This window comes from Osmia bicornis, unplaced genomic scaffold (genome assembly GCF_907164935.1).
Source record: "Osmia bicornis bicornis unplaced genomic scaffold, iOsmBic2.1, whole genome shotgun sequence".
In the NCBI taxonomy this organism is placed as follows: Eukaryota; Metazoa; Arthropoda; class Insecta; order Hymenoptera; family Megachilidae; genus Osmia; species Osmia bicornis.
Genome location: NW_025791113.1, coordinates 136,931 through 153,153, shown reverse-complemented (window position 1 = coordinate 153,153; position 16,223 = coordinate 136,931). Strand labels below are relative to the sequence as shown.

General features: G+C 36.8%; 1 protein-coding gene across 1 annotated transcript; it reads right to left on the bottom strand.

The window, feature by feature from the left end:
• Nucleotides 1-10,977: 10,977 nt before the first annotated feature.
• Nucleotides 10,978-15,912, bottom strand: LOC114882351 (protein ANTAGONIST OF LIKE HETEROCHROMATIN PROTEIN 1-like). Its single transcript, XM_046289490.1, has 5 exons — nucleotides 15,594-15,912; nucleotides 15,403-15,518; nucleotides 14,350-14,911; nucleotides 14,147-14,301; nucleotides 10,978-11,097 (listed from the first exon to the last, which is right to left on the bottom strand). Exons 1-5 carry the CDS (start codon nucleotides 15,910-15,912, stop codon nucleotides 10,978-10,980), a joined length of 1,272 nt encoding a protein of 423 aa, XP_046145446.1.
• Between the last annotated feature and the right edge of the window lie 311 nt (nucleotides 15,913-16,223).

The window sequence follows — 16,223 nt, the reverse complement described above, 5'->3', positions numbered from 1 at the left end:
GATTGACCAATCGGAACGAAACCTTTTGCATCTGGTAGAGTGTGTCTCCCGATTGGTCCCGTTAAAAAAACATTTTATATTTTTTCACTCCGAACGCTTTTTATTGCAAAAAACGTACTATTTCATGTACATGCGGCGAACGGTCGCCGATTACTGCGAGACGGATGGACCAATCGGAATGAAACTTTTTCCGTCTTATAGAGTATAACCCCCTATTGGTCCCATAAAAAAATATTTTGCATTTTTTCACTCCTAACGCTTTTTATTGCAAAAAAACGTACTATTTCATGTACATGCGGCGTACGGTCGCCGATAACTCCGAGGCGGATGGACCAATCAGAATGAAACTTTTCGCGTCTTATAGAGTATAACTCCCTATTGGTCCCATAAAAAAAATATTTTGCATTTTTTCATTCCTAATGACTTTTTTTTCTAATTCTCCCGATTGGTCTTGTTAAGAAAGCATTTTTCATTTTTTCATTTATGTCAATTTTTATTGCAAAAAAATTGTACTGCTTCATTTATATTTTTTTCGGCGTTTATTCTACAGGGAATATACCGATAGTGACTTTTCAACATTTTCCGTGAAATGAAAAAAAAAATAGACTTCGTCATTTTCTCTATCAGTTGGTCGCTAAAAGAAGGGTTAGCTTCCATCTTCACGTATCAGTCGCTGGAAGCTGATTTGGACTGTTTCTTTGCAAAAGTAACCGTCGTAATCTTTGCATTTATGCGAGTGCTCTTTCGTCATGCGGTTTAACGAGGACTTTGTTTGGTGCTAAATCAGATCGATCAAAACCATCTAAACTTTTGACACGACTAAGAGCGACGTAAATTTGGCCTTTTGCAAAATTCTTTTTGCCAAGATCAATTACACCTTTGTTTAATGTTGTCCCTTGTAATTTATGCACCGTTACTGCCCAACTTAGAATAAGTGGTAACATTCTGCGCTCGACGTCCCCATAACCTTTCGTCGCCTGAAACGTTGCTACAACTGGAGATATTGGGATGTAACCGTCGATATCTTTAAATCTATTTCCAATGGACTCGTCGTCAAATTTTATAAGTACCGCGTCCGGCAACTCTCCTTGTTCTAGTTGATCTCTTCGAAGTGCCGGCCATGTAAATTTCTTCACTATTCCCATTGCACCGTTTATCAAACCATCAGAAATTGATATATTTCGTCGCAGCATGATTCGCGATCCTTCAGTTAACGTTATTGTATGTAACAGTCCGCCACAATTATTTACATTTGCAGGTATGACATTTTCTGGTGGCCTTTTTCCATATGTAGCTGCCTCACGGGATTCGTCTATTGCATCAATGACGTACATTCGATGTGATTTTGCTAATTCATCAGTCATTTTTGAATTATATTCATCCACTAATTTTATCGTTGGGAATATTCTTACTGCTGCACCATCCTCGAACTCTCCGGTTAGAGGAACCCTTCTTCGTTCGCATAATATTTCCAGTTGAGAAGTTGTCACTTCCCCAAACCGAAGGTTATTCAATAAATCGATAAACTCAACGTCATCTCTTTGTCGCATATTAATGGTGAGTTCGCAGAATGAAAATTGTTGCCATAAATTAATTTCTGCACTACACCAATGTGGCTGTACAAAACACCAGTGTCCTTTTACTGGGGGCAACTGCATGATATCGCCAAAGAGAAGTACATTTACGCCACCAAATAGTTTATCATTTGTTTTGAATTCTTGCAATCTTAAATGAATTATTCGCAAATTCTCATAAGATACCATTGATATCTCGTCGATAATCAACCACCTTGTATGACGCCACTTTCGTCTCTCCTGTTCGAGCCTCTGTCCTGTCAGTCGTCGATAGGTCATGGCAGTACCTTTTTCAATAGGCAACGAGAACAAGGAATGCAGAGTTTTTCCGAATATTTGACGGGCAGCGACGCCAGTCAAAGAAGCTACTTCGATGAAAGATGGTTTTATCATCATATCAACTGTAGGATTATAGCAGCGTTTAACGTGTTCAACAAGTAATTTTAAAATAAACGATTTGCCACTGGCAGCTCCTCCGGTAATAAAAAGCAACATTTGTTCCGGATTTTCAACAGCGTTTTTTTTAATATCTTTCTCAATTACTGCGGAAACTGATTTTAATAAGTCTTTCTGTTGAATATTAAGACTTCGAATACTATTAAAGAACACGTCTTCTGGCATTGCAATTGTTTCTTGCTGTTGATCTTCATATAAATCACCTTGATCATAATATATTGTTTCGTCGGCATGAATTCCGACTGGATCTCTTAAATGTTCATTAGTTTCTTCTTCATGTACAACATTCAAAGCAACAGCTTGGGCGAGCGCCGCTTCAATAATTTGCTCTGCGTGAGTAAATTGTTCGACGGTTGCGTTACCCAACATAGGTTTCAACTCGTGTTGCCGTCGAAGAAAACATTGTTCCGAAGATTCGTTTTCGGACATAAGTGTACTTTCATTCCGAAATGGAATGTGACACACTATTAAGTTGTAGAAGTATCCTTCTCTATCACTGTTCAGGGTATAATATCGGTGGCGGAGTACAGCTGGTTTAATTCTTATTCGCATTCGGGTATTGTCCTTCAATTTTATAAACTTCGATCTCGAAATTTCTTCATCGTCAGTTCTAAGTTCTGCGTCGCCATCCTCTTCTGTCCATATATTACTTGAAACTGTTTCATATCGGACAGCAAATTCGGCTAAACTCAAGTTCTCTAGGTTGTCTGGCCTCTTTACGTAACGATCGAATATGTTATTGAAAAATGATGTTCCATTTTCTTCAAATCGCAGAATTCTATATCTCTGCTCAGGCCGACAGCTGTTTATAAATACAGCTTTTCGCGAGCTCATTTTAAGAGGCAGATGACATAATCGATAAGCACATTCTATAGCATTGACCATACGTTGAGATAGAATTGCCATAGATACCGAAAATAATTGATTTCGGATGGTATCGTTTCGGCGTTTCGCTCGTAAAACGGCTTCTTTAATAATATTTCCTGTGTCCTGCGGCTCGCATTTACTTGCGTATTTAGCAGTATAATATGCGACGGCTGTAACATTTCCGCATGGTTGAATATCCATGTTTGCTTTCCAAAGCTTTAAAAGAGTTGGGTTGTAATTATTCACCATAACTTCATTTGCGGTTCTTTTAAGTACGCAGAAACGCCCGTTGTTGGCAAGTGTGTCATCTGGGCCTAAGCACATCGTTCTTTCACTTATCGGTCTGGGGAATCCAAATCGACAAGAACGATTATTACGATCTTTGTAACATGTATGAGAATGTTTATGAATTTGGACTTTTTGAACTATATCGTTCATATCGTGATTTTCGATGTCCAATAATGAACAAGATACAGTTTTCTCAATAACATTTTGGCCTTCGTTGGTAAGGAAATCAGGTACATTTGCGCACCAAATAAGCATGTGCAAATGTGGACTTCCCCGATTTTGAAATTCAATTCTATACCAAAAATCGGTAACAACGCCGCCTAAGCATTGCGAGTTTTTTATATACTGCATTAACGCGTTTACGCGTAACGTAAATTGTCTTGCGATAACTACCGGGTGTCTCTGAACCAATTGTAGTCGATCTGCAAACGTTAGGTTTTCAAGTTCGGTCGTTGATTGACCTTCGGATAGTAGTAATGCCTTCAACATATCTGGCCAATTCAGATCATTACAAGAGAACGTAGCAAACCATGTGGGCGGTCCAAGACTTCGGACCATGGCGATTAATTCCGAACAGCATCGTTTCCAGTCTACTAATCCCTCTGGAGTATATTCACCTTGGCGCATTCTACATGACACTGAAATGCTAGCTTTTGCGCGGTAATATTCAACCACAGATAATGCGAAGAACAGATAATCTGTTCGTTGGAACCGTTTGTCATTGCTCAGAATACGTGCTTGGAAGTAATCTAATGGTGTTATTGGGATGTCACGATGCTCTCTGAATCCATTTTTTCCATCTGGAAACAGGAAGTACCAACACAGTTCTTCAATTCTTCTCTCCCTCTCTAGGTTCAAAGGAGGCGCTGTTTTTCTATGTATATTAGCCAGTTGTATCGAGTCATTTTCGGCGTTATTATTATTATTATTATTGTAGTTGATACAGACGATATTATCGATGTTGGGAACACCTTCGTCAATCGAACGTAGCATGCTTGTTTCGAAAATAATTCGTGTTCCGTTGGATTCATTTGGTGGGGTCGCAACCAATAGATGTTGCATTCTTTCTACCAGTGAAGATCTATTTCTCTCGGATGCAATTGTTACAGGTGTTAATGAGTAGATATTTAATACATTACTGTTGCCATCTTTCGCATACAAATTACGACGCAAGGTGGCGTGTAAAGCATCAATAGTAGTAAATTTCATACAGCATGAGGCGCCCCGTAACGGTGCTTTATATCCTCTTGGACCTCTTGCATGGGAATCAAACAACCAATAGCAGGTGGTCTCCGATTGGTTGCTACATGATACAGCTATTGATGTAAGATTCGCGGTAAGAATTCCGTACATATACCGTTGAAAAAATGTAATCAAACCATTTTTTAAATTTGGAAATCCATCAACACCGTTATCAATATCAATGTGACCATTTACCGACATTTCATAGTCAACGTTGATATTGACTCGCCTATTATTATATGTTACGTGTGGCAATAATTCAGTTGCGGCTAAATAGTCTACATTAATTTCGTTGGGGTTAGGAATACTTCGCGCTTCAATGCAATCACGATAATATTTATCTCCTATTATAACCACATAATCGACATCACTAGTACACCACGTACTAGGATCTAGGGAATGAAACGCAACACATGCAACTGCAGCTATGCCAGTACATTGCTTACCACGAGATTCGATACCGAAGCGATCGCTAGCTTGATGAAACGTGCCTCGTAAAATAGCTACATTTCGACCAACGTCTACAAATCTACTGTTTAGTTCAGTATTTCTTTGTGCAACTTCAATTTCCTCTGTTACAATAGCCGGCTGTTCAATGACATGAGCTATTTCGAAAATATTACTGGTAATGTTTGAAAAACATGGTTGTACGTCTTTGTACAAAGCATTATTTTGTAATAGCCATTGTAAAGCTACCCGAAGTTTTCCGACATCAATTTTTAATTGTCGCTGTCGCTCCAAATTTTCGTAACATTCAACTACAATCATTATACCGGTTTGGTTTAATTGGACTGGAAGTTGCTCGGCTACTTCGAACACATCGCGAGCAAATAGGACTACCTGACCTTTGCACCAATCCTGACTAAAGCGATTCTGAATTTTCATAATTTTTAGAAACGGCACTATTCTGCACAACATTTGTTTCACGATTTCCGATAAATCTGCTATTTCCTGAGGTACAGACATTAGTTCCATTTTATTCCAAAATGCCTGTGATGGAACTTTGTGTTTTTTAAGATGATTTAGACAACGAGAACATGTTATCTTCTCTGATTCGATTAGATTTGCAGGAATTAGACCAGACAAAGGCTGCGTGTGTAAAGTGTAACGTTGCTGCGGATATAAAGTCTTGCAACACACTGCACACGGTACATCAGCAAAAATATTAATAGCCGATTGAAAGTAGTCTTCCTGGAGGAAACGTTCTTTCCATCGGTTTTTAGCTACTTCGCGCATATTTCTTAAACGTGTATTATTTGTTTCGGTATTTTCCCTTAACAATACTTCACGATTACGATTTTTAATGAGCATTAGATGATGTGAACGTTCTTCAATACATTGATTGCATAAACGCCTGTGGATTAATCTCAGCCTACGCGATTGTTTCTCAGCAGATTCGTTTGCTAAACGCCTGTGGATCAATCTCAATCTACGTAATCGTTCCTCAGCAGATTCGTTCGCTAAGCGTCTATGGATTAATCTCAATCTACGTGATCGTTCCTCAGCAGTTTCGTTCGCTAAGCGTCTGTGGATTAATCTCAGCCTACGTGATTGTTTCTCAGCAGATTCGTTCGCTAAGCGTCTATGGATTAATCGCAATCTACGTGATCGTTCTTCGACAGATTCGTTCTTTAAACGATTATAAATTATGGTTAGGCGACGTATCTTCTCCTCTATCGTTTCACGCAATAATTTTGAACGCATATATTTTCGCATTGCAGATAATCTCAAATGGCGTTCGTTAATAGTTTCATGACATCGTTTCTCTGTATTTCTTTTGCAATTTTTGTACAGACGTAATTGCGTGGCGTCGTTTGATTCATTCGCACGATACTTCCTCATACGGGATGCATGTTTTGTAGGTCTACCCATCGCTTCAAGCAAACGTGGTTGGTTTGTTTCTTTTTTGGAAACAATTGGTCGCTCCAAGCAGACGCGGTTGGTTTGTTTTTTATTATATTATAACAAACAATTATTGGTCGCTCCAAGCAGACGCGGTTGGTTTGTTTTTACAAACAATTATTGGTCGCTCCAAGCAGACGCGGTTGGTTTGTTTTTACAAACAACTATTGGTCGCTTCAAGCAGACGCGGTTGTTTAATTTTTACAAACAATTATTGGTCGCTCCAAGCAAACGCCGTTGGTTTGTTTTATAAAAACAATTATTGGTCGCTCCACGCAGACGCGGTTGGTTTGTTTTTTATTATTATTACAAACAGTTATTTGGTCGCTCCAAGCAGACGCGGTTGGTTTTGGATTTTATAAAAAATATAATAAAATAATAGAAATTTAAACGACTACCTTTGCAGCACTTTTCAAAATATTCAATTAATTATTACAACAGGTATCAATCAATTGAACACCTAACGTTGCCAGGTTTTCGTTTCAACTGACTACGCGATCTGTCTATGGGCTGTAGCTATGTTTGTTTGTATTGTGAGGACGATCGCAATAATAGGCAAACTTATAGTAGAATTCCGTTACATTGTGCGATAAGTGGAAAATAAAGCAATGCGATATTCGTACAAAACTCACGGCAATCTTAAATGGATCTAATATAACAAAAATTTACAAATACTTGCAATTTAATTAAAATTTGCATTACTTAATATTCAATTTCATTTCCACGCGTCGTTTTATGCATCTTGGCACTGATTCGTATATTCACATCGTTATGATTTTATATCTCACGTTCTCTTATTTGCTTCACGAAGCTCATTTTTTTGTTTACAGGTTTTTGTTTTTATGTACATTACATTTTTCAATATTGCCAATAAATTCTTCATTGGGTTCAAATGAAGATTGTTTAATGCCCAGTGTATAATTTTATAATTATTACATTATTCTTCGACCTGATTAATATTCAACTTTTTTACCACAGTCAGATTGTAAAAGTACATTGCAACAGATTGCGTTGGATCGAAAAATTCGTATTTCGACAGGTTGTATACTGAGTGTAATAAAACAGTGTTCGGTTACCGTTTGAAACAGATTACCTCATTCAAAATTCGGCCAAATGACTTGTGGTTTTTTGTAAAGTTATACACATTCATTTACTAAGATATGTGCTTTTGTCGTTTTCAAAAATTGGTATTTGTTGAAATCGTGAAAGAAAATAGTAGAAATCAATTTTTTCACAATTTCAACAAATTGTAATTTTTTTAAACGACAAAAGCACGTATCAGAATAAATAAATTTGTACCTTCTCATTAAAAAAACCTCCAGTTATTTGGTCCAATTTTAAATGAGGTATGTATTCTGTTTTAAACGTTCACTAGACACTTTTTATTTATTACACTTACTGTACTTATACTCTCTACATTTCATGGCTACATTAAGAGGGTATGAATATTTCTATCATTGACTATACGCCGTTTGGTTTTTGCGCATTTGTGGCGAATAGAATATTTACGAATATTTACGTTCAATATGAACTACTACGCAGATATCAACAGGAATGTAAACATAGAGAATAATTTGTGCGATCCTGGAATGTGCCCCACCAACTCTCTCCCTTTGGAAGTCAGAGATTCCTGCTCAGTTTCATACGAACAGCGATTCGACCAAGTGGTAAGTACGAAACGTGCAATATTTCATTTCTGTCTACGTTGTATATAATAATATATATTAATATTTCTTAATGGCTAGTGGTACGGTTCATTTAGTTGGTGTATTATTATAGTCTCTTTGAACCAAACTATTTTTATTACATCAAAGTATAACTTATTATTTTTATCATTATTTAACTTTAGATTTGGAATTGTTAACAAATTTTTATTGCACTTATTATAATAATTTCTTTTTTTTGTTATCAATAAAACCTTTTATTTCTATGTACTCGGCTGTTAAACAACGAACGAAATTAAATGGGGGAACAAACGAATAATTTTATTAATTTATACTAGTCGACAGCAAACTTGGTATGAAATCGCATATGCATATAATTAGAATTTCTTCTACAACTTGAATTTAAAAAAAAATATTTGAGTACTGCTACATTTCGAATGTCATTTTTATCATTTTTTATCGATGTTGAAACATACGTAGTTGATAATATTTTATATATTTCGCAGTAAAAATAATCAAAAATTTTAGTTACTGGTGAAAAATAGTTTCCGGATTCGTATTCAGTGAATATAATAAAAGTATACAAGAAGTACATATTGAATGTTAGTTATCCTGATACGCGTTAAAAAGTATAGATGTGTTTCGATGTACACGGTCTTGTCGCCGTTCGTGTGACTTTCGTTCTATACAACATAAACACTATGTCACTGTAATCAATAACATTCCACCGCTAGTCATTAATTAATATTAATGTAACTATTATTACTTATATCTTTTTTTACAAATATAATGACTACACAAATATTTTTGCTTCAGAACATAAACGTAACAAACAGGAGAGATAATTTATAAACAATCACAAATGGAGAAATCTGAAGACGATTGTAAGTATTATTTTTTTTAACTTTAATAATGGCAAAATAGTTCAAGAAAAATTATAAGACTCTGGAAAATGCATATATTGCATGATTCAGAAACATGCCTGCAATATATATATATACATTTCTTTCTATTTTTATTTTTATTTCTCTTTTAGATCACAAATTGGTGCGTGATGTTCAGCTGTTGCTGCAGCAGCAGAATGAGCAGCACCAGCGTCAGATGCAGTTGCTGCAGCAACAGCTGCAACAGCAGCAGGAACAGCAACTGCTACAACTGAGGGAGGAGCTCCTCCCTCAGCGTGGACAGGTCGATTTGCCGAGGGAGGAGCCGCTCCTTCAGGAGCAGGAGATGAAGGCGGTGGAGGGGGCGGAGGAGGGGGCGGCGAGGCCTCCGCGAAGTATGTATTACAGATTACTCTTTACTATACTATGAATTCTTGCCTCGTACAGAGGAATACAACATTGCCCTTATCAGAACATCTTTGTTGTTCAATATAAGGGCAAATATTTATAATAATAATATTTTAATCAAAAAAAATACATATCTAATAATTTCATTTTTACGTTACAGAAAGAGGAGTCGCGGCTGGTAAGTCGCGGCGTCTGAGGGGCTACCGGGGTGGAAGGGGAAGGGGGGTAGGGGAATAGGGGGAAGGGGTAGGGGGGGGTAGGGGTAATATTGTGCATTTTAGTTTTTATTAATTTTTTTTATATATGAAATAAAAATAAAATTAAAGTCAATTATAAGAAAAAATGGTATTCGTTGTACTTCCTTTTTATTATTAATAATCAATCACCTGTATTTGATCCTTAGTAAACCATTGAGAACGAAATATCACCTTACGGCATCCTACAAATATTGTTCGTTTCACTAATTCCACTAAAATGTGTGAAATAAAATAATTTTTAACAAAAAAAAATCCGACTTCGAAATGCACTAAAAAGTATAAAATAATTTCTATTTCATTAATATCTGTATTCCACAGCTATTAATACAATCTACTTAATCGTTAAATAGGATACTAAATATATTTCAAAGTTTTCGGAGGCGGCGCAAAATTAAAAATACCCGAACAAACGATGCTGCCAATAACGATTTGATTGCGGTATGGCAAACTTGGTAATTTATAAGTCGTAAGAGAAAAATTATAGGTCTGGCTGAAAAACATTTGTAATTGTAACGATTGTATGAGAAATTGGCAGCACTTCTGATGTACATGCACTATACTGCAGTTCACAAGAGATCATACTTAACTCGCGCCGCTCACTAGGTCTAGTAAGATTTTTAATAACGTGTGTTATTCCCCTCTCCAGCTTGCTTCTTATTATACTTTGCGATCATATAAATGGTGGGCAGAAATATATGACGTACGATAACTGAAAACCGGTGATGATATTGTAAAGTTTCACGATGCAATGAAAATTCTATTATTTTCCGGAAAAAAATAATGTGAACGCAAAGTAAGAAGCAAGCTGTAAAGGGGAATCACACGCACTATTAAAAATCTCCCTAGACCTCAGTAGGACACTAGCTGCGCGAGTTAAGTGCGGTCACTCGTGAACTGCAGTATAGTTAATTTGCAATGGGTTTGTAGATTCCCGTTGAATATTGTTTACTTGAAATTATCAAATGGGTGATTTATCATAGGTTGCCGACGCCGGGGTTAGGATCTTTCTAGTGGAGGAAAAGTTTTTAATTTTGCGCCGCCTCCGAAAACTTTGAAATATATTTAGTATCCTATTTAACGATTAAGTAGATTGTATTAATAGCTGTGGAATACAGATATAAATGAAATAGAAATTATTTTATACTTTTTAGTGCATTTCGAAGTCGGATTTTTTTTTTGTTAAAAATTATTTTATAATTTATTAATTACACTTTTTTTTCTCAGAAAAATGGAATCAACGTCTACTGATCGTAAGTATAACTCAAACTTTAATGGAAGATTAGCGAATATGCTGCATGATTTAAAAATATGCATGTAACACATATATTTCTTCTTTTTATTATTCTTTCAGATGAAGCGCTGACAAACGCGTTGTTGCAGCTGCAGCAGCAGCTGTAGCTGGTGCAGGAGCAGCAGGCGGCGCTGCACCAACAGTTTATCCTGCACCAGCAGCAGCAGCAGCAACAGCAGCCGCAGCCGCAGCCGCAACAGCAGCCTCTGCCGCAGGCGCAACAACAGCAGCAACAGCAGACGCAGCCGCATGACCAAGATAAACCTAAGCGCAGTGTGTATCACAGATTTTATTATCGAACATATAATTTTCATTTGCGTCGTAAGTAATAAAACAAATTAATTTTCAAATGGATGATTTATGTTAATATGTCGAATTTTACTTTACAGAAAGAGGAACAGCGGCGGGTACGCGACGCCGCTACCCTCCCAAATGGCCACGTGGCGGGAGGGGCGGCGGGAGGGGCGGGGGAGAGGCGGCGATAGAGGCGGCAGGAGGGGCGGCGGCCCAAACAAATATATTGTATATTTTAAATAATAAATGAATTCTTTACATTCTGAATTTGATTAATATATTTTTTTTGGATGACAGTTATTAGGTATCCAATAAAAATACAAAACATCCTTACGGTATCCTTCAAATACTCGTTCAACTGCTCGTTCCACTAAAAATTGTGAAATAAAACAATTTTTAACAAAAAAAAATCCTACTTCGAAATGCACTAAAAAGTATAAAATAATTTCTATTTCATTTATATCTGTATTCCACAGCTATTAATACAATCTACTTAATCGTTAAATAGGATACTAAATATATTTCAAAGTTTTCGGAGGCGGCGCAAAATTAAAAACTTTTCCTCCACTAGAAAGATCCTAACCCGGGCGTCGGCAACCTATGATAAATCACCCATTTGATAATTTCAAGTAAACAATATTCAACGGGAATCTACAAACCCATTGCAAATTAACTATACTGCAGTTCACGAGTGACCGCACTTAACTCGCGCAGCTAGTGTCCTACTGAGGTCTAGGGAGATTTTTAATAGTGCGTGTGATTCCCCTTTACAGCTTGCTTCTTACTTTGCGTTCACATTATTTTTTTCCGGAAAATAATAGAATTTTCATTGCATCGTGAAACTTTACAATATCATCACCGGTTTTCAGTTATCGTACGTCATATATTTCTGCCCACCATTTATATGATCGCAAAGTATAATAAGAAGCGATCTGGAGAGGGGAATAACACACGTCATTAAAAATCTCTCTAGACCTAGTGAGCGGCGCGAGTTAAGTATGGTCTCTTGTGAACTGCAGTATAGTGCATGTCCATCAGGAGTGCTGACAATTTCTCATACAATCGTTACAATTACAAATGTTTTCAACCGGACCTATAATTTTTCTCTTACGACCTATTAATTACCAAGTTTGCCATACCACAATCAAATCGTTATTGGCAGCACCGTTTGTTCGGGTATTTGTAATTTTGCGCCGCCTCCGAAAACTTTGAAATATATTTAGTATCCTATTTAACGATTAAGTAGATTGTATTAATAGCTGTGGAATACAGATATTAATGAAATAGAAATTATTTTATACTTTTTAGTGCATTTCGAAGTCGGATTTTTTTTTTGTTAAAAATTATTTTATTTCACACTTTTTAGTGGAACGAGCAGTATTCGAAGTTTACTTGCAGGGACAAGTTTGAAAAATCGCGATCGGTATATTCCTATATTCCTAAAGGTACGAATAAACGTGAGAGAAAAAATGGTAGAGTGTAGAGAAAACTCTCGGTAGAGACACGTAGAGACGTGTACACACCTTGTAGAGCTGCACCGTAGAGCTCTACGGTCTCTCTACCTGAGAGCCTTTTTGTGGAGATTTCTCTACCGTTTAAACAGCCCCAGTAGAGAAATATTTGTCTCTACATCGTCTCTACGTCTCTATGTATCGCGATGGATGGAGTTGGTAGAGCTCTGCCTAGTTTCATGCGCTTTATTTTGATATAGCTAACGAATTTTTAAGAATGTGTAGAAAAGGAACTATTAAACATAGACTGCTAAGATTTATTATACATATAAATATATTTATATGTTTTTATTTTATTTTTATATTTTTTATTTTGAACTGTAGAAGCAGCGGGGGGGTTGACTGAGCGCTTATTATAAAACAAAGTTTTTGATACTTTTGAACACTATTTTAAATATTTGTACCTGCCATAGACTTAATCCCTCAAATAGATTTTAATAGGTAGTAATAAGTACCTTGCCCCGTAGTGCATTTTATAACCCCCTTCGGGACCCTGAACCGTAACGTGGCAACCATAAATTCACGAAGCCATAACGAACTCCGCAATTTTCGCCTTAACTTCTAGCCATTGTCCATATCTGATGGTCAAGTCCTTAGTATTTTTATTTCTTTGTTCCGTTGTTTCCAGCATGCTTTGTAGAGTCAGGGCGCTTCTTAATTTTATTGCCTGCCACGGTCAATGATCGAAACGCGGAATCTCCCGTCCACGTCACTTGAGGGTGGAAAAACCCATGAAAAACCGTTTGTTTTGGGCGGTTACCTTTGGCCTCCTTTCCAAAATCTTTAGCGAATAGAATTCATTTATACATTTCACACTTCCAAAATTTGCTAAAATTAACAAATGAGCTTCCTTCACCCCCATTCGGTCTCCCTTGCCAAGGTGACCTGATGCCCAACTTCTGTGCTGATAGATCAAATATTGATAGCACACCGTCAGCAAACAAGCTCAAGTCGTCGCGCCTATATCCTATACATATAATGTGTTCAAGAAAAATTCGGGGATCCAGCGATCATGTGTGGTCAAAGGATGAAACGTGTAAGTTAATTGATTTGTTCGAATCCCAATCGGAGTTGTGGGATGTGTTAAATCCCGCATATAGGAATCGGTAAGTAAATGTTTTATTAAAATTGAACATTGAACTTTTAGTGACTATAATTATCAATCTACTTTTTTTTAAGAACCCAAAAACAAAACATTTTAATAAAAATAGCAGGAGAATTAGACGTCAGTGTGAAAGATGTTGGGAATAAGATTCACAATCTCAGGTGTCAGTATAATGCTGAGGTAAGGAAGATTAAACAGAAGAAAAGTGGTGCCGGAATAAATGAGGTGTATACTTCCCGATGGGAACATTTCGGTGCATTGCATTTTCTATCAAATGCAAATCAAGATACAGAGTCTTCGTCAAACTTGGTAAGAAAACAATCATTTTTTTTTTTTACTTTTTATTATATTATATTTATTATATTCGTGAATATTGCCATGGAAGTTCACCCACAGAGCTTACAAAATAGTCCGTTAAAATGTGTCGAACATTTTTTGCATTTGATACTGGATTTGTGGGTCGATCTCTATTGAGTGGCAACATCTCATTATTTTCTTCGTTTCGCCATCGACCTAAAACTAAATCACCGCTAGCTGTTTCGCGATCAAAGTCATTCGCTGTTGCGTATATGTTAGAACGTGTTATTAAGAAATTATGTAATCTACAGATTGCAAGAACAATCTTCGTGGTTTTCTTTTCGTCTAAATTTATTGATGTTAATAATATTCGGAATCGAGTTGACATTATTCCAAACACATTTTCTATTATACGCCTAGCTCTTGATAATCGGTAGTTGTAAACCCGTTGGGGACCGCTCAAATCATACCCCGAGTATGGTTTCATCATGTACGATTTCAATGCGAATGCATCATCTGCCACGATTACGTACGGTACGGGTGGTCCATTTTCTACCAATGGGTTAGCAGGTGGAATGTTGATTGCATTCCGTTCTAATGCGTTTGATAATGAACATCTATTAAAAACTCCACCGTCAGATATACGCCCTTTGCATCCCACATCGCAGTAAATTATTCTATAATTGGCATCCGCTACTGCCATAAGTACAATACTATGGCTTCCTTTATAATTATAATGCGAACTTCCAGAGTTTGGAGGGGCAAATATTCGGACATGTTTCCCGTCTATAGCTCCAACACAATTCGGGAAATTCCATTTCTTTTTAAACTCATTTGCATGTTGTACCCATTCCTCCTCAGTGTTTGGCATCTAAATAAAAAGAAAAATTATTTAATTATTTTTAGGAGTCAATGATGGATGGAGGCTGTAATTCGATGTCGAATACAGTCGAGGTTGAAGACAATGAGGCAACGGATGGAAATGGAAACACTTCAGGAAATAGTACAATCATTAACGTTCCTCAAAGTACTTCTAACCGGAAGAGAAAATTCAGTCAGTCTAAAAACGTGGACGAAGAAGCATTATTACATGATGCTATAAAAATTATGTCTAAACCAACAGATGCGCACCAAATATTTAGTGATAATATTGCCAGCGAAATGCGTTCGATGAGCGATAAGCAAATAACGAAATTTAAAAATATAATTTACAAGGCATTAATTGAATTGAAAGAAGAGCCTTGCGATACCACTCCCTCAACTTCGGTACCACCCGCTTCATCGACGTCGAATAATTTAATAAATGAGAACAGTTCTGAAAAGTATTGAAATGAAATATAGATAAATAGTGTTTCTTTTTACCTTTAAATATTCATCCTTTAAAACTGTGTAAATGGCTTCACACACTTCGGGTATTATTTTGGCGATTGTCGTCGCAGGTATACGAAATACGTACATCAGTGAATTATAGCTGTCGCCTGGAATATACAATACTTAGATAGTAGATAAAAGATAAAAATTTTATGTGAAAGGGCGATAAAAAATACATTTACCTGTAGCTAAAAATCTTAAACTTACTGCCAATCGTTCACCAGCAGAAATTGATTCCCGCATGTTAGTATTTTGTTTTTGTAATAAAAGACGCACTTTTTGAAGGAGCACATTAAAATCAGCATGCGACATGCGCAAAAAGTTTTTATATGTATTTTGGTCTTCATTCTTCAATTCATTCATTAACTGTTGATAACATCCCAATTCTCCTCTTCTCTGTATCCAGTCGCGCACCCAACATTTTCGTTTTTGCTTCTTTCTTTTTTTGCTTAATAAATAAACTACACTAGCTGCTGCGACTTTCACTTGGTCGGAACTCATATTGCTACTGCACTTCGCAAAAATTGGAAGCATACTAAATGTACTTGCTTCAACGTTTCTCTACCTGGTAGGGTCTGTCATATATCTACCAGCCTACTCTCGTGTACACAGAGCTGTAGAGCGCTAACGTAGAGCTCTACCCAAAATTTCTCTACGGCTCTCAGGTAGAGCGAATTTATGGTAGAGACACAGTCTCGTGTACACGCGTATGGTAGAGCAAATCTCGCTCTCCTGTAGAGCTCTACCATTTTTACTCTCTCGTGTATTCGTACCTTAAAGAATGGGCTTTTTATTATAATAACAATAGTTAT

Coding starts and splice junctions, on each gene's coding strand:
- LOC114882351 (XM_046289490.1), bottom strand. CDS start 15,912: ATGAGTTCCGACCAAGTGAAAGTCGCAGCAGCTAGTGTAGTTTATTTA. Junction 14,302..14,349: donor GAAGATTGTTCTTGCAATCT/GTAGATTACATA, acceptor TATACGCAACAG/CGAATGACTTTGATCGCGAA. Junction 11,098..14,146: donor ACATTTTAACGGACTATTTT/GTAAGCTCTGTG, acceptor CACTGCGCTTAG/GTTTATCTTGGTCATGCGGC.